Here is a 19,700-nt window from a genome sequence, read left to right on the forward strand (position 1 = left end):
ATCACAGAATCATCCTTCTGCAGCAATCCCATCAAGACTACTTTTTGTTTCTTGCTCACCCAAGTCAAAGAAATTCCTCCACGAAGATCTTCTCATGCCAATTTAGTGTACAAACTATCCAAAAAAGTTTAACAGAACCCTTGTCCCCAAATGTTGCACTGCACAATTAATGGGGTGGGTTTGAAGCAGCTATATAGAGATTACCTTAATTAAATCTAGTCACATACTTATTTCTACTCTGCAGCTTAAAATGCTCAGTTGATGAACTTCAAGACTAGCCTTGCAGCTTAAGCTATTCACGTACAAATGAGTGAGGTCCAACACATGCAAGCTATTCACACAATTCAAGCAGGCGCTGCATCTGTAAAGTGTGCAAATTCAATTTATGTTCTCACCATATTAGAACAGGCACTGGCAAACGTCATGAATTTTGGATTAAACTGTAAGCATGTTATAGGGCCTGTGTGTTTACCGTCAAGTACAGCAACCTTCATTCCACTTTCTCCATTCCACACATGGATCTTTCCATCTTCTGAGCCTACAGAAATTTAAACAGTTATGTAAGTATATGAAAGTTAACAAAAACACACTGGCAAGTACAAACAGGTCTAAAGATATTTTATTTTCCAGTTATCCTAATACCGTATGCAGTCACTCCACGAACTAAGAACCAAAGTTTCAAAAGTAAAATTTTTCAGAGAAAGGCAAGCCGCCACTAATCTACACACTAGAAAGGCAATGCGCTTAAAACATACAGGTGGGTGACAAACTCACCATGAAAATACATCTTTGAGAAAGGAGATCACTGCTGCAGTACAAATCCTTACCCATGGAAATAAGCCAAAAAAAGATGTGGACCCTTTGGGTCTGACTTTCAAAGCTTTAGTAAGCATCCCAGGGAACCAAAGTTCTTCCTTCACTCCATGGTAATGACAAGTGGCCCAAAAGGAAGAAGAGCCCTGTACCATATTTCATTTTTTTTTTGGGGTCAGAAGTAAATTAAAGTTATGTACTTACCATAATGTTAGATATGTATCGTCTTCCCCCCTCCTCAAACTGTGGGGTTATCTTCAGCTCCAAAGCTGCTCCTCCTTGTTCACAATGCTCTGCCCGTTTGAATCTGCTTGCTCTACTACACCTGAACCACATTTACAGGAGTACCCCTAACAAGAGATTGAGGAACTAAAAAGGTCTCCAAAACAAGACTTCGTACCAGACCACAAGGTCCACCACAATCAACATAACAGTAACAATTTGAAAGGACGATGGAAGGACAGACGGTTGAGACAGATGAAAGATGATTATGCAATATGGCATTATGGAAAATACTATCATATTGTTATTTTTTTCTGCCTGCATGAAATCGCCAGATTCCCCAGGCAGACAGAAGGGGTGAAACTGGGAAAATCCTCCCTCAAATGACGGAGCCAAAAAATGCCCAAAGGTATGGGAGCTAGACCAAGTCGCTAATGCTCAAGTATCATCCAAATAAGGCAGATGAACCTCCTCTAGCAGAGTAGGTTTTTGGCATGGTCAGCAAACAAACGTCTTTCATGGAATAAAGAATATGCAATCAGAAAGCAATTGGGACAAAGGCAACTTGGAAACTGGCAAATAGGACACAAAGTTGATAACTTCTTGCCACCTTAGGCAAGAAAGGAGGATTTGGTTGCAAAAAAATATTTCTGAAAGATAAGGTGGGATGCAAGACAAAGCTTGAAGTACTAAAATCTCTCTGGGCTGAAGTGACTGCCACCAAGAAGAGTGTTTTCCATGAAAGATACTCCAAGTCTACAGAAGCAGCTGGTTTGAAAGCAGCCCTGGTCAAGGCTTGGAGTAAGAGCAAATCCCAAGAAGGAATCAGATCACTTAATGGAGGTCTGAGCAGAAAGGTACCCCTCAAAAAGGTTTTCAGTAATCTCAAAGATTTAACTGGTACACAGTCACTAGCTGAATCTTGATAGTAATTGAGCCCAGACTGAAAAAGCCCAGCTAGAAAATCTAAAATTGCTTTTGAACATGGAGAAAAGGGATCCAAACCCTTGGAAGTGACCCAAAATAGAGAATCTTTTCCATTTACTACTATAAACCTTCTTGGTAGAGGACTTCTACGAAGAGGCAAGGATATGCACAACTGTCACAAAAAGTTGGACCTTTGGCCATTACTGGAATTGGAGTAACCAAGTGGTCAACTTGAAGAATTTTAGATTTGTGAGTAGCTAGTCCAAAAAAGGATGGTACATCAAATCTGGAACTGGACATAGAACCCAAGAAAGGTGCAATAGGTGAGGCCACTGGAAGGGGAACCATGCTTGTCTGGGCCCAAACGTGAATATGTGGATTATAAACTGCACTGCAATGGGCTGCTTTCTACAGAAAGTTGATTACCAAGGGCATATGAGGAAGGGATAAAGCCATAAAAGTTGCTGCATCTGGGGTTGAAGGAATTGCAAAGAGGTTCCAATGACTGTAAATGTGCGACACCAATGATACAGAGACCACTTGTAAAGAATCAGGATGCTCCTGCTAAGATAGTCTAGTAAAACACTGAATTTCTCTGGGATGTGCATCTCTATCAAAAAGCTTTGAGAGGACATTACCCATTGCCTCACTGACACAGGGGATAAGACTAGGTGCCCCTTTTATTGTCTAAGCAAAAAAGAATAGTTGTGTAAAATGTAACCATAACGATAGATGTCCTCTCCTCTGCTGAAGTATTCTTAACATGAGGGAGTTCCCTGCTGTAGACGACCCATCGGCCAGTATACAAAAGTCTTTCATTACTGTAGTGTGCGTGGTACATCGCACATAGGCTGCTCTGACACATCGGCCATAAAAGAGATGAACGCATTCATAGGTAGGTACTAGGTTATCGGGCCCTAGGGCCATACAAGCCTAGCCAAAAAATGTACCCTGGCTTTCGCCACCCAAGGAAATTATTTTCCTGTGCTCCTGTCGAGCAGAGCCACAGAAGTGATCCCCGGGGTGAATTTCCCATTTCCCATCCAATCATCAAGATTTTTCTTGAAGAGTGCTAATGAGGAGCTCTGTTTGACATAGATAGGTAGTCTGTTCCAGAGTATGGGACAGGAATCTATCCCTCCAGCATGTTGTGTTTATTGTGGTGAAAAGGTTTAGGCGTGTAGCTCAGAGGGATTATTGTGGTGACAAGGTTTAGGCGTGTAGCTCAGAGGGATTGGGATTTCTTTAAGTGAAGCATGTCCAACAGCTCTGGGCTTGACATAGCTTTGTATGTTAGGCAGAGATCGCCCCTGAGTAGGCGATATGCGATGGAGTAAAGCTGTAGTGTTTTGAGATGGTCTACATAGGGCATCTGTTTGAGGCCAGTAATCCTCTTTGTGAGTTATTTCTGTGGTCTTTCCAGCTGTTGTAGATGTCTTTTGAGGTACATACCAAAAGGGGCGTTGTACTCTATAATGGGTCTGAGTGATGAGTAGAGGGGAACAATGACATCTTTTTTTCTGGATAAGAATCCTTTTGTGATGAGATGAGCCACGTAGAAGGATTTCCTGACCACTGTGGCGATGACTATCAAAGTAGAGACTACTGTCCACCTGTGTCCCAAGGTTTCATCACATTTTCGGCATTAAGTAGACTACCAGCTATGTGGTAGCTCATGGGTACAGAGGTTTTACCAAAGGGGATAACAATACACTTTTTGACATTGAGTTTCAGGCCATGGCTTTGACACCAGGTATCTGTCTCAGTGAGGCCCTTTTGTAGTTTGTCCACATCGTTAGGAGTTTTGATTATGGCTCCTAGTTTGCAGTCATCTGCAAACTTTGTTAGCCAAAGACCTTCTGTGTTGGCCTGCACTTCAGAGAAGTAGATACCAAACAGGAGAGGACCCAGGACTGAACCCTGTGGTACTCCACTTGTCACTGGTCTGATGTCGGATTTAGAATCCGCTACTTTCATAGTGTGGGTTCTGTCCGTGAGCCAGTTGGCAACTCATCTTGTGACATAGGGATTTATACCTAGTTTAGTGAGCTTATCTATAATTCCAGAGTGGGGGATGGTGTCGAAAGCCTTGGCGAGATCTAGATAAGCTGTGTGAACCATTTTACCCTCATCTATGGCTTTGGTGACTGCTCCAAATAAGTCAATCAGGTTTAGGAGACGTGATCTGCCTTTCAGAAATCCAAACTGGGTAGGGTCCAGAGTTTGGAGATTACCAATGTCTTTGTTTATGAGTTACACGATGATACGTTCCATGGTCTTGCAGACTAGGCTCGTCAGGCTAATGGGGCGGTAGTTCCCGGGGTCCATCGTGGCTCCCCCTTTGCGGAGTGGGATAACCGTCGCAGTGCGCCATTCAGTGGGTACAAAGCCTGAGGTGAGGCTATGATTGAACATGGTATTTAGGTAGGGTGCCAGTTCATTCTGTAGTTCGTGAAGAACGCAGCCTGGGATATTGTCAGGTCCCATGGATGCTGTGTTCTTGGCTTTGGAGAGTGTGTTTTTTACCTGTGCAGCCGTGATTATAGGAACTTTGCATTCTTCCGGTAGAGAGATGGGCCCTCTAGGGGGTGAGAGGGGGGTAAAGTTAGCACTGAACCTATCTGCTACGATGTTGGCAATATCAGTTGGTTCTGTATATTTAGTGCCATTGTGCTGTAACTCAGAGAAGATCCGAGTGCTCCCATTTAGATTCTTGACATAGCTATAGAATGCTTTGTGGTTGTCTTTAGAGTCAGTGGCAATTTTGTTTTCGTAACTAGCTTTGGAGGATTTTATGAGGGATCTCAGCTTCTTACTGAGGTTGACCAGGGAGTTCCTCCAGTCATGGGATTTTACTCCAGTCTCCTAGCTCAAAGTACAGTTGTGTACACTTACCATAAATGTAGACATTAGAGTATTCACTGTTGCAGTCATTACATTTGGGTAATCTGCTGGCAGGTTGCCCTCAGTCGGCCTGAATTCCAAAGTCTTGGGTCCTGCGTCGGATGCTGTCTTCTCTTCCATGACGTCAGGTCACCAAGGGTATAAAGCATGCAGCCGACACCATTTTCTTTAGTTTTTCTTGCCCCCAAAAAGGTAGCAAATATATATATGTACATATATACATGCATCAATATAAACTTTACCTTCATCTACAAGCAAATACACCACACAGGTTGTAGAAGATAGAAAAGGAAAGTTAAACTCCAGAACGACAGGAGGGTGGCAGGAGGGTAACCTGGACTGCAACAGTGAATACACTCGAACATCTACATTTATGGTAAGTGTACACAACTGTACTATGTTCTTCGTGTTTCACTATTACAGTTATTACATTTGGGTAGAATCCCAAAGCTATGGTTGGGAGGCTGGAGCTAAACAGCATTAGGTGCGGCTATAAGGCCCTGCAGCACTGCAGTGACAAAGCCTGCCCTGTAGAGGGTTAAGTGATAATGCTTTGTAAAGGTGTGAACAGAACTCCAAGTAGCAGCCTCTAGAATGTCTTTGGTTGGTACTCCTCTGAGAAAGGCAGAAGTAGCTGCAGCTCTGGTGAAATGAGACCTAATGCTCTTGGGCACAGGTTTACCATAGTGTAAGTAGCAGAAACGGATGCAGTGGCTTATCCACTTTGAAAGTGTCTGCTTTGTAATAGCCTTTCCTTCTGATCCTGCAGCATGACACTAGTACGTTTTTCTTAGAGCTTTAGTCCTGCTCAAGTAGAATCTTAGCTGCCTGTATACATCCAAGGAATGCAGAATTCTCTCCCCCTTGTTCTGCGGATTTGGATAAAAGATTAGCAGATTAATTGTTTGGTTAAGAGCCACACTGGACACCACCTTAGGCATAAAAGTAGGATTTGTCCTCAGAGACAACCTGTCTGGGTAAAATATGATAAAAGGCTCTACAGCCATGAGGGCCTGTAGCTCTGATACTCTTCTTGAAGTAATTGCTAGTAGCAGAGCTGTTATCCACGATAAGAACTTTATATCAGCGGTAGCAGCTGGTTCAAATGTATGCAGGGTGAGCTTTTCCAACACATAATTGAGGTCCCATGCAGGTAATGGTTATCTTCTAGGAGGCCTTAAATTTTTGGCTCCTCTAAGATACTGCTTTAGTAAAGGATGAGAAAAAATTGGTGGCTCTGTATTGTAATGAGCCGAAATGGCAGAGGCATGGATTTTAATTGATGAGAAAGATGGCCTTTGTCAAGCATCTCAGTTAAGTATTGTAATATCTGAGGAATATTTGGCTCTGCTGCATCAGTTCCTTGTGCTTGATTCCAAGCACAGAATCTCTTCCATTTCTCAGCATACGATTTTCTAGTACTAGGCCTTCTGGCTTCCAAAATGACATCCATCAAAGCTTTGCTGAGAGGTGGTGTTTGTATAACTACATGATCAGCCATGCTGCCAAGTTCAGTATCTGTAGTTGATTGTGCAGGATCTGATCGTTTTGCTGGGACAGTAGTTGAGGTCTTTGAGGTAAGGTCCAAGCTGGGTATTGAGACAAGTTCCTTAGGATTGGGTACCAGTACTGGCGGGGCCAGTCCGGGGCAATTAGTATCATCTTTAGTTTCTCATCTGACTTTTAGGAGGACCTTGGGGAGAAATGGCAGAGGAGGAAAGGCGTAAACTGACAAGTTTTTCCAACTGAAGGATAGGGCGTCCACTTTCCATGCTTGTCTGTGATAAGTCCTTCTGCAGAATCTTTTCAATTGACAATTTTTAGGAGAGGCAAATAGATCTATGTCTGGGGCTCCCCCATTTCTCTGTTATGCTGAAGACTTGTGGATTTAGTTTCCACTCGTGAGGATCCATAAGGTTTCTGCTTAAATCGTCTGCTAGTGTATTTTGTTTTCCTGGCAGGAATTGAGCTTGATGTATTTGGTAGGTCAAAGCTGTGTCCCACAGTGCCATGGCTAATCTGCAAAGGGGGTATATGAGTGTGTGCCCCCTTGCTTGTTTATATACCACATGACTGTGGTGTTGTCCGTCTTTATCAGTAGTTGTCCTGGATGAAGTAAGTCCTTGAAGGCAGTTAGGGCATTTTGAACAGCTAGCATCTCTTTCTGGTTGATATGTCGATGCATTTGCTTTGGGGTCCATATGCCCTGAATGCATTTCCCTGCTATGTGGGCCCCCCCAGGCATAATCTGATGCGTCTGTTAAGGTTTGGCTGGCAGGGGGTAGAGTGAAGGCCTGTCCCATGTTTTGGTGACATGCCTTTACCCACCACAGAAACTCCTGTTGTAAGCAGGGAATGAGAGGAATCATTGCTTCCAGACTGAGAATGTTGACTCCATAAACTTTTTAGATACCATTGAAGTTTCCTTATATGCAGTCTTGCATATGGAATCACTAGGATGCAGGATGCCATGAAGCCCAGAGCCTGCAGAATTTGTCTTGCAGACAACTGGGGTTTTGTTGCCATCAGTTTGAAGTAAGTAGTCAGTTGCCTTTGCTTGTCTGGCGTGAGGTAAGCCATCTGGGGTAGTTGTATTCAAGCTTGCACCCAGGAATGTTATCTTTTGAGAGGATACCAGTTGTGATTTCTTTTCATTTATTGTGTACCCTATGCATGTTAGAAGCCTTTTCACAAATGCCAGGTGTCGAAGAAGAGTGTCCTTGTTCTCTGCTTGAATGAGACAGTCGTCTAAGTAAGGATAAAGTTGTATACTTTTTTGTCTGCAAAATGCAATTACTGGTGCCAGGCACTTTGTGAAGACCCTGGGCGCAGTAGATAAGCCAAAGGGCAGTGCAGAGAATTGGTAATGCATTAAGCCAGCCTTGAATCTGAGGTATCTTCTGCACGATTGTCTTATTGGGACATGCAGGTATGCCTCTTTTAGGTCTAAAGTCACCAGCCAAGCATTATTGCCCAGCATGGGCAGAAGCTGCTGCAAAGTCAGCATTTTGAATTTTGGAATGTCCAGGTATGTGTTCAAAATCGATAAATCCAGTATTGGCCGCCAGGCCTTGTCCTTTCTGGGTACCAAGAACAGTCTTGAGTAAAAACTGTGCCCTTTTTCCTGTTCTGGTACTGTCTGAATGGCCCCCATATCCATGAGGGACGTAACCTGTTTCTGTGCCTCTGCCCATTGATTTTTTTGGCAGATCTGGCCAACCATTTGTCATTGGCAGAGTGTGGAAATGAAATCTGTATCCCTGTGATACGATGTTTAGTACCCACTTGTCCTGGGTTATTAACTGCCAATTTTGAGAAAAAAGTGCTAATTTTCCCCCTATGGGTGCTGCCAAAAGATAAGTGCTTGGTGTAGGCAGAGGGAAGTCATTGGGATTGCTTTCTGTAGGTTTGCGCTTTATCTTCTCCAGATTTGGAGGTGGAAGTACCCCATTGCTTTGACCTGTATATGAATCTTGCGCCTGGTATCTGGAACCCTTAGGGCACCTGGATTTGCCCCATTGAGCTCTGTCTGACAAAGGAAAGGACCAGTTTTTTGTAGACCAGTGTCTACTGAATATTGGTGGCTGCACTTGTAAGTCGTCTAAGAGTTTGCATAGACTTGGCTTTATCTTCCATTTTCTTTAAAACCTCTTCTGCCTTAATACCAAACAGGGAATCATGCTGTAAAGGTGCATCTAGCAATTTAGCTTTAACATGATCAGGCAAATTCTGTTCCTTTAACCAGGCATGCCTCCTAATCACAGATCCAGTAACTGTGGCCCTGCAGGAGGCCTCTAAGGAATCAAAACCACATTGCAAAGTATGCTTTCCAGCTTGTTCAACTGCATGCACTAATTCCTGCAATTCTTTATTTTCTGCACATTCTGAAAAACAATTTTCTGTTTCAGCAATCCCTTAATCTACTTAAGCATATGAAACTGACAGTTTAAGGCCCTGATTGCCAAGGTTGCAGATGTATAAACCTTTTTCCCCATCTGTCCAGTGCCCTTGAATCTCTGTCAGAGGGGGTAGGACTTTTTGCTGTTGAGGCCTTAACTCCCTTTGGACCCTGTGAAATGGTTTCAGGATCAGCAGCAGGGTCTCTAAATAAAAATTTGTGAGAGTCAGGGACCCTGTAATATCGGTCAGGCTTACTGGGAGCCGGAGGTAAGGAGTCAGGGGTCAAAGCTAGACTCCGAAAACACATCATCCACAATGTCTGAAACAGGGGGGAATGGCTAAAGGCCTGTGCTGAGGAAGGAGGAGGAAATCCCTGGGCCTCTTTTTTGATTCTGAGAAATCTTGACCCTCCCAGTGAAAATGCTCCCTCAAAGTATGTAAGGTTTCTCCAAATGAATAATCCTCAGTAGGAGATGCAGATGGAATAGACTTCTCAACATCAGAATCCTCATAGGGAGGTAAAGATAATTCCTGATCAAAGGAGGAATCAGAAGAAATAGAAACCTGATCTGAAGATTCATAATCAGTGTCTTGCCTAGGCCTCTTATCAGGAGGGGGATGGGTACCCCTGATCAAGATAATAAGGTCTTCAGCCATTTTGATCATCTGTTTTTTTAGGCATAGAGGGCCGCGCATGTGGCTCATACATCGTTTTTTTTTTTTTTTGTTTTAGAAGTTGCTTTTGTCTGGTTTTGCAGTTTTCGGTTTGATATACAAATGCTGAGGTCTGAATACACCCTCAGAAGCCGGTGCCTGCTCAGCGGCTCCGGACCCAGCAGAGGAAGATATATCCGTCGGTCCAATACCTTGAGAATCTTGCGGCATGCCAGACTCCACGTGGGTGTCGGCGAAGGTAGCAGGTATCAGAGCCTGCAAATGCACCTCACTGAGTACCGGCGACTGGCTTAGAAGCTTCGTCGTTGGCTTTGGATCTCGACTGCCTTTCTCTGTCCTTTTCTTTGTGTTTTTTATGTACTCCGGTAGTTGGATTACTATCAGACGACATTTCTGGGTAGTTAAATCTGTTTCCAAAATACTCTGATGCAAAAATATACAGATGCTTAATAATGTGTTGGTTAAATTTAGCACAAAACCGACAGCCAGGCACGTTGTGATCAGGGCCTAGGCAAGGAATACAGTATAAATGGAAATCCTTATAAGGTATTTGCTTCTCAAGTAATACAATTAACTTTTTCGGACATCGGTAAAAAGAAAAAAGTTTCCCTAACGGGGTACTTGGCTTTAGTGAAGACTTCGGTTCTGAAACTCAAACTCGAATATTTCAGTAGTTAGCCGACCGGCACTTGCGAAATGCTTCTGCTTCGGGCACCGTGCGGCAAGAAAAAAGAAAATGGCGTCGGCTGCATGTTTTATACCCGTGACGACCTGACGTCATGGAAGAAGACAGCAACCGATGCAGGACCCAAGACTTTGGAATTCAGGCCGAATGAGGGCAACCTGCCAGCAGATTACCCAAATGTAATGACTGCAACAGTGAAACAAAGAAAGTACAGTTGTGTACACTTACCATAAATGCAGATGTTAGAGTGTATTAACTGTTGCAGTCATTACACTTGGGTTATCCTGCTGGCAGGCTACCCTCAGTCGGCCTGAATTCCAAAGTCTAGGTCCGGCGTCAGTTGCTGTCGCCTCTTCCCTGACGTCAGTGCGCCAGGGGTATAAAAGATGCAGCCAACGCCATTTTCTTCAGTTTTTCTTGTCCCACATGTCAGGTGCCTCCCAAAAGGGTAGGCTAAAAATATGCCAATAAAACATGCATGCACCAAAATATATACCTTCAGCTACAAGCAAATACACCACACAGGCTATAGAGGTTAGAGAAGAGCAGATAAGATGCAGCACAGATAAGGGGGATGGTGGGAGGGTAACCTGGACTGCAACAGTGAATACACTCTAACATCTACATTTATGGTAAGTGTACACAACTGTACTATGTTCTTTGTGTTTCACTGTTGCAGTCATTACACTTGGGCTGAATCCCAAAGCTAAGGTTAGGAGGCTGGAGTTAAATTGCATTAGGAGCGGCTATGAGCCCCTGCAGAACTGCAGTGGCAAAGCCTGCCCTGGGTTTAGAGTAGAGTGGTAAATGACAGTGCTTTGTAAAGGTGTGCACTGAAATCCAGGTAGCAGCCTCTAAAATGTCTTTGGTTGGTAACTCCCCTGCTGAAGTGGCTGCTGCTCTGGTTGAATGTGGCCTAATGCCCTTAGGCACTGGCTTGCCATGTTGTGAATAGCAGAAACAAATGCAGTGGCCTATCCACTTTGAAATAGTCTGCTTTGAGATGGCTTTTCCTTGTGAACCTGCAGCATATGCCACTAGTAGCTCTGTCTTTCTGAAAGCTTTGGTTCTGTTCAAGTAGAAGTGTAGCTGTCCGTGTATGTCCAAAGGATGCAGAATTCTCTCCCCCTTATTCTGTGGGTTTGGATAAAAGTAGGCAGATGAATAGTTTGGTTAAGGGCCACACTGGACACTACCTTAGGCATAAATGTCTGGGTTGTCCTCAGAGAAACCCTGTCTGGATAAAAAATTATAAAAGGTTCCACAGCCATGAGTGTCTGTAGCTCTGAGACTCATCTTGCAGAGGTTATTGCTAGGAGCAGAGCTGTTTTCCATGGGCGGCACAGTGGTGCAGTGGTTAACATTGTCACCTCACAGAAAGAGGTTCTCCGGTTCGATTCTCAGCTGGGGTGCCTTCTGTGTGGAGTTTGCATGTTCTCCCTGTGTTCGCGTGGGTTTCCTCCGGGTACTCCGGTTTCCTCCCACATTCCAAAGACATGCATCTGGAGCATTTCTCCCTGGGCCTCCGCTGAAAACAGGCTCTGTGGAACCTAGTCGGACATTCCCGGTCAACAAATGTTAAATAAATAAATAAAAGATAAAAACTTTATATCAGCTGTAGCAGCTGGCTCAAAAGGAGGCAGGGTGAGTTTTTCCAAAATTGAGGTCCCATGCAGGTATTGGTGATCTCCTTGGAGGCCTTAAGTTTTTGGCTCCTCTGAGGTACTGCCTTAAGGGATGAGAAAAGATTGGTGGCTCTGTACTGTAATGAGCCGAAATGGCAGAGGCATGAATTTTAATTGATGAAAAGGATAGGCCTTTGACCAGCATCTCAGTTAAGTATTGCAAAATCTGAGGAATATTTGGTACAGCTGTGTCAATTCCTTGTGCCTGGTTCCAAGCACAGAATCTCTTAGATTTTCCGGTGTAAGATTTTCTGGTACTAGGCCTTCTGGCCTCCAAAATGACATCCATTACAGCTTTAGTGAGAGGTGCATTTTATATCACTACATTATCCACCATGCTGCCAGATTTAAGGTCTTTAATTGGCTGTGCAGGATCTGATTGTTTTGTTGGGATAGTAGATGAGGTATTTGAGGCAAGGTCCCAGCTGGGCATTGAGACAAGTTCCTTAGGATTGGGTACCAGTGTTGGCGGGGCCAGTCTGGGGCAATCAGTAGCATCTTTGGCTTCTCTTGTCTGACCTTTAAGAGTACCTTGGGGAGGAGAGGCAGTGGAAGAAAGGCATATACTGCTAAGCTTTTCCAGCTGAAAGAGAGGGCGTCCACTTTATGCTTGTCTGTGATAGGTCCTTGTGCAGAATCTTTTTAGTTGGTAGTTGTGAGGAGAGGCAAACAGATCTATATCTGGGCATCCCCATTTCCTTGTTATCATGCTGAAGATTTGTGGATCCAATTTCCACTCGTGGGGATCCATGAGGTTTCTGCTTAGTTCATCTGACAGAGTATTTATCTTTCCTGGCAGGAATTGTGCCTGCAGATGTACTTGGTAAGTCAATGCTGTGTCCCACAGAGTCATGGCTAGTCTGCAAAGGGGGTAAGAATGAGTGCCTCCCTGCTTGTTTATATAACACATGACCGTGGTGTTGTCTATCAGTAGTTGTCCCGGATGAAGTAGGTCCTTGAAGGCTGTCACGGCATTCTGAACAGCTAGCATCTCTTTTTGATTGATATGTAGATGCATTTGGTTTGCGGACAATGTGCCTTGAATCCATCTTCCTACCATGTGGGCCCCCGAGGCACAATCTGATGCATCCGTTGTTAATGTCTGCCTGGCTGGAGGTAAACTGAATGGCTGTCCCTTGTTCTGGTGACCAGCCTTCGCCCACCAACGAAACTCCTGTTGCAGACAGAGAATGAGGGTAATTATTGCTTCCAGGCTGTGGCAATGTTGAGTCCAAACACTTTTTAGGTACCATTGAAGTTTCCTCATATGCAGTCTCACATATGGAATTAGTAGAATGCAGGATGCCATGAAGCCCAAAGCCTGTCTGGCGTGAGATAAGCCATCTTGGCAGTTGTATTTAAGCTTGCACCCAGGAATATTATCTCTTGAGAGGGTACTAGTTTTGATTTCTTTTCGTTGACTGTGTACCCTAGGCCTGTTAGAAATCTCTTTACAAATGCCAGATGCTGTAGTAGAATGCCCTTATTCTCTGCTTGAATGAGGCAGTCGTCCAAGTAAGGATATATTTGTATTCATCTGTCTGCAGAATGCAATTACTGGTGCCAGGCACTTTGTGAAGACCCTGGGCTAAGTAGATAAGCCAAAGGGCAGTGCAGAGAATTGGTAGTGCATTCAGCCAGCTTTGAATCTGAGGTATCTTCTGCAGGTTTGTCTGATTGGGGCACGCAGATAAGCCTTTTTTAGGTCTAAAGTCACAAGCCAAGCCTTCTTGCCCAGCATGGGCAGAAGTTGCTGTAGAGTCAACATTTTGAATTTTGGTATATCCAGAAATGTGTTTAGAATAGAAAGGTACAGTATTGGTCTCCAGGCGTTGTCCTTTCTTGGTACCAAGAACAGTTTTGAATAAAATCCTTGTCCCTGCTCTTGCTCTGGTACTTACTGAATGGCCATCATGTCCATGAGGGCCGAGACTTGCTTCTGTGCCTCTGCCCATTGATGTTTTGGCAGGTCTGGCCAACCGTTTGTCCTTGGCAGGGTATGGAAGTGAAACTTGTAGCCTTGTGACACTATGTCTAGGACCCATTTGTACTGGGTTATGTGCCAGTTTTGAGAAAAAAGTGCTAGCTTTCCCCCCTAAAGATACTGCCAGAAGATAAGTGCTTGGTGCAGGCAGGGAGAAGTCATTGGGACTGTTTCCTGTATGGTTGTGATTTGTCTTCTCCACTTTTAGAGGTAGAAGCCCCCCCCCCCCACTGTTTAGACCTGTACGGACCTTGGGGCTGGGATCTGCCTCTTGGGCGTCTGTATCTGCCCCTTTGTGGTCTGTCTGACACTGGAAAGGACCAATTCTCTGTAGGCCAGTGTCTGCTAAATCTTGGAGGCTGAACCTGTAAGAAATCCTTAACCGTTTGCATAGATTTAGCTTTGTCCTCCATTTTCTTTAACACCTCTTCTGCTTTAACACCAAACAAAGTATCATGCTATAATGGGGCATCTAATAATTTTGCTTTGACATTATCAGGCAGACTTTGTTCCTTTAACCAAGCATGCCTCCTGATGACAGAACCCGTAACAGCGGCTCTGCAGGAGCCCTCCAAAGAATCAAAACCACATTGCAAAATATGCTTTCCAACTTGTTCATCTGCATGCAATAAATCCTGCATTTCTTTGTTTTCTGCACATTCAGAATTTCTCAACATTTTCTGTTTAAGCAGTGACATAATATATTGCTGATATTTGAGCATATGAAACTGACAATTTAAAGCCCTTATAGCCAAGGTAGCGGAAGTGTAAATCTTTTTTCCCCCCATCTGTCCAATGTCCTAGAATCCATGTCAGAGGGGGGTAGGGTTTTTTGCAGCGGAAGCCTTGACCCCCTCTGGGACCCTGAGACATGGTTTCTGGGTCAGCAGCAGGGTTTTTGAAAAGGAATTTATGAGAGTCAGGGACCCTGTAGTAGTACCTGCCCGGCTTAACAGGAGCTGGAGGTAAGAAGTCAGGGGTCAAACTAGACTCTGAAAATACATAATACACAATGTAACACAGGTGGAATAGCTAGGGGCCTGTGTTGTGGTAGTAAAAGGAAGTCTCTGAGCCTTTTCTTAGATTCTGAAAAATCTTGGCTCTCCCAGTGGAAATGCTCCCTCATGGTACGGAAGGTTTCCCCAAAAGAATAACCCTCAGGAGGAGAGGGTGAAGGGATAGATTCTTCAGCATCAGAATCCTCATAGGGAGGAAGAGAGTATTCTTGATCAGAAGAGGAATCAGATGAAATGGAAACCTGATCTGAAGATTCATATTCCATCTCTTGCCTAGGCCTTTTATCAGGAGGGGGATGGGAACCCCTGATCATTTATCAGGAGGGGGATGGGAACCCCTGATCAAAGTAATTAAGTCTTCGGCCATTTTGCGCACCTGTCTTTTAGGCATGGAGGCCTGTCCATGAGGCTGCTGTACTTGTTTCTTTGTCTTTAAAGGTACTTTAGTCTTTGCCTTTGAAGCTGAAGTCATTTTAATGTACAATTGAGGTCTGAAAACACCCTCAGAAGCCAATGCCTGCTCAGCGGCTCTGGACCCATCTGAGGAAATAGTCTCTGAAGGTACAATACTTTGACCTTCCAGCGGCCTAGGCGACTCCACGTGGGAGTCGGTAGAGGCCTGCGGGTCTAAAGTAGCGGGCGTCAGGGGCTGCGAAGGCACCTCACTGAAAACCGGCGAACCGGCGACTGGCTTAGAAGCCTCGTCGTCGGTTTTGAACCTCGAATGCCTGTCCTTTTCTTTTTCTTTCCTTTTCTTGTGAATTCCGGTAGTCGGATGGCTATCCGACGACATGGTATAATTAAATCTTCTGCCAAAATAGTGTAATGCAAAATCATACCGACGCTTAATAGTGCGTTGGTTAAATCTAGTATAAAACAGACAACTAGCAATGTCGTGGTCAGGGCCTAGGCAAGGAATACAGTGAGAGTGAAAGTCCTTATGAGGTATTTGCTTCCCACAAGAAATACAATTAACTTTTTCTGACATCGGTCTGGAGCAAGAAAAAAAGTTTCCCCAACGGGGTACTTAGCTTTTAATGAAGACTTTGGATCTGAAATTCGAACACGAAAATCTCAGGAGTCGGCCGATCGGCACTTGCAAACTGCTTATGCTTCGGGCACCGCGCGGAAAGACTGAAGAAAATGGCGTCGGCTGCATCTTTTATACTCCTGGCGCACTGACATCAGGGAAGAGGCGACAGCAACCGACGCCGGACCTAGACTTCGGAATTCAGGCCGACTGAGGGTAGCCTGTCAGCAGGATAACCCAAGTGTAATGACTACAACAGTGAAACACAATCATCAGAATGTCCCGGGAAGAAAGCCAGCATAAGGAAGGTAGTGTATGATTTTACAGAACTATTTTATATCCTATTCATCATCTGCAATATTTGTAACAAGAGGGGAAAGTACAAAAGCTCATGAGAAGGTGGCGGAAGTAGGAACATGAGGGAGAGTACATAAGCTCATGAGGAGTGGGTGGAGGAAGTAGGAACATGAGGGAGAGTACATAAGCTCATGAGGAGTGGGTGGAGGAAGTAGGATTTTAAGATGAGGTAGAGTACAAAAGCAGATGAGGAGAGGGTGGAGGAAGGAGGAGTTGAGCTCTCCGGAAAGGCATGGAGTATGCTTTTTTTAGAAATGCCATCCAATTTGTAATGTTTAGTGAAGGTATGCACAGAAGTCCATCTAGCCACCAACAATAGCACCAACAATTGCGCTAGTATCTAGTTCCTTGAAGAAAGCCCCTGATGAAGCTACAAGCCCTAGTGGAATGGGCCTTTACAGAAGAAGCAAGGCACTTACTATGCTTCACAAAACAGAATGAAATACCCTCAGAATTCAAAGTAGAAATAGCCTGCTTGGAAATAAGCAATCACAGAGCCCTGGGATGATAGGAGACAAAAAGCTGGTTTGATTACCAAACAGATTTGGTCTTGTCTAAGTAAAATCTAAGTGGTCTATGCACATGCAGGGTGTGCAACACCTTCTCACTAGAATTTTGTGGATAAGGAAAGGTAGGTAGGAAAATGTATGGATTGGTTGAGTGACAATTTTTTTTGACTACCTTGGACAAAAATAGGGGTGATATGCAGGGACACCCTGTCTTTATGGAAAATCAAAAAGGGAGGAGGCCAAAATGGTTTGAAGCTTAGACATAAGTCTGGCTGAAGTTATAGCTAGGAGAAATACAGTTTTCCAGGAGCAAAGTTGTAGGGACACTGATGAAGCTGGCTCGAAATGGGGGAGAGTCAGCTTCACAAGTACAGAATTACGATCCCAAGTAGAGGGATATGATTCCTGGGGGGTCTAATGTGAACGATGACTTCAAGAAATTGTTTAGCTTCAATCTAATAGCTAGAGGGGGAGATACAGGCAGAAATAGTGGACATGTCGGCCATCAATGAACACTAGGCCAAGCCAATATAGAGCAATTCACACAAACAGAATAGCACCAAGGGGACGTCCACTGATAGTGGATCCTGGCTTTGTGGCAGACACCAAAGTAAAAAATCTCTTCCACTTGGATAAGTAGGATTTTCTGGTATTGGGTTTCCTGGCCTCCTGCAGAACACGTCCTCGGACAGAAGCAGTCTAAAAGGAATTAAAACCAGATCACCCACAGAGACAACTGGAGGGTAGATTGGGGATGGATGAGAGTTCCTTTGCCTTGTGTGAGAAGGTCCACTCTGTGAATTAACTTTTGGCAATTGCCCCTGGCTAAATTCAAGAGGAGAGGGAAACAATGCAGTCTTGACCAAAAGGGAGTCACCAGCAAAATTTTTGGTTTGTCCTGCTGAATTTTGAACATGACTCAAATATCTTAAGGGAGGGGATGCATCCAGAAAAGTACAGTTGTGCACACTTACCATAAATGTAGATGTTTGAGTGTATTCACTGTTGCAGTCATTACACCTGGGTAATCTGCTGGCAGGTTGCCCTCAGTCGGCCTGATTAACAAAGTCTTGGGTCCTGCGTCGGTTGCTGTCCCTTCTTCCATGACGTCAGGTCATCCCAGATGTCAGGTGCAATGGGGAGCAATATATATATATATATATATATATATATATATATATATATATATATATATATACACATATATACATACACACACACACATATATATATATATATATATATATATATATATATACACATATATACATACACACACACACACACACACATACATATATATATATATATATATATATATATATATCTATATATATATATATATATATATATATATATAAATAAATAATTTAAGAGAAAAATACATCCATCCAAAAAAAGCAAATACACCAAAAAGGCTTTTAAGCATAGTAAAGGAAAGTAGAAATATAGTAAGAGAAAAAACAGGGGGTTGGAGGTAGGGTAAGCAGGACTGCAACAGTGAATACACTCAAACATCTACATTTATGGTAAGTGTACACAACTGTACTATGTTCTTCGTGTTTCACTGTTGCAATCTTTACATTTGGGTAGATTCCCAAAGCTATGGTTGGGGAGGATGGATTTATACAGCATTAGGACCAGCTATAAAGCCCTGCAGGACAGCAGTGGCAAAGCCAGCTCTGGATTTAGAGAAGAAAGGTAAATGGGTAATGTATGGTGAACGTATGAACTGAGCTCCAGGTAGCAGCTTCTAGAATGTCTCTGGTAGGAACACCTCTGAGAAAGGCTGTAGAAGTAGATGCAGCCCTGGTGGAATAAGATCGGATACCCTGGCGGATAGTTTTACCATGGTGCATATAGCAGAAACTAATACAATGGCTTATCCATTTGGAAATAGTTTCCTTTGAAATAGCCTTTCCCTCTGTCCCTGCAGCAAATGCCACCAGTAGTTCAGATTTTCTTTGAGATTTTGTCCTGTTTAAGTAAAATCTAAGTTGTCTGTGTACATCCAATGAATGCAGAATCCACTCCCCCTTGTTCTGTGGATTGGGAAAGAAAAGTGGCAAATGAATGGTCTGATTAAGAGCCACATTGGATACCACCCTTAGGCATGAAGGATGGATTGGTCCTGAGAGACACCCTGTCTGCATAAAAAATGATGAAAGGCTCCACTGCCGTAAGAGCTTGTAATTCGGAAATCCTTCTAGCTGAAGTGACTGCTAAAAGAAAGCTGTTTTCCAGGAGAGAAATTTTAAGTCTGCAGTAGCAGCTGGCTCAAAAGGAGGAGGAGAGAGTTTTTCAAATACAAAACTGAGGTCCCAGGCGGGGGTTGGATCTCACCTGGGTGGTCTTAAGTTTTGCCCCCTCTGAGATACTGCTTTAGCACAGGATGAAAGAAGAGGGGAGGTTCTGTGTTGTAATGAGCTGAAATGGCTGAGGCATGGATTTTTATGGAAGAAAATGACAGGCCCTTGTGAAGCATCTCAGTTAAGTATTGTAAAATCTGAGGAATATTGGGCACTGCTGTGCTTATTCCCTTGTGATTGATTCCAGGCACAGAATCTTTTCCATTTGTCAGCATAACATTTTCTAGTACTAGGCCTTCTTGCCTCCAAAATGACATCCATCACAGGTTTGCTGAGGGATGCTAATGGTGAACTTAAGTGATTTAGCCACTCTGCAAGATTCAAAGTTTGGAGCTGCGTGTGCAGAATTTCTGCTGAGACAGTAAGTAAGGTGTCTGAGGCAGGTGCCACGGTGGAAGGTGTGACACATTGCACAGGAATGGGTACCAGTGTTGGCGAGGCCAGTCTGGAGCAATGAATATCATTTTTGGTTTGTCCTGTTTGAATTTTAGTAGAATTTTGGAGAGCAGAGGCAGAGGGGGAAAGGACTGATAGTTTTTTTCCAGCTGAATGATAGAGCATCCACTTTCCATGCTTTTTTGTGCTGTTTGACTTTAGTAGAACTTTGAATGGGCAGTTTCCATT

The 19,700-nt window shown here is 43.8% G+C and overlaps 1 protein-coding gene across 1 annotated transcript in view; it reads right to left on the bottom strand.

Moving 5' to 3' along the window:
• WDR82 (WD repeat domain 82) overlaps positions 1–19,700 on the bottom strand; it is a 1,055,709-nt gene that overhangs the window by 155,218 nt on the left and 880,791 nt on the right. Inside the window, exon 8 of the mRNA XM_044078920.1 lies at positions 396–538. Coding sequence (XP_043934855.1) covers positions 396–538 — 143 coding nt within the window. The remainder of the gene's footprint in view (positions 1–395; positions 539–19,700) is intronic.

Source organism: Protopterus annectens, chromosome 7.part1 (assembly GCF_019279795.1).
Source record: "Protopterus annectens isolate FY-2018-M chromosome 7.part1, PAN1.0, whole genome shotgun sequence".
NCBI lineage: Eukaryota > Metazoa > Chordata > Ceratodontiformes > Protopteridae > Protopterus > Protopterus annectens.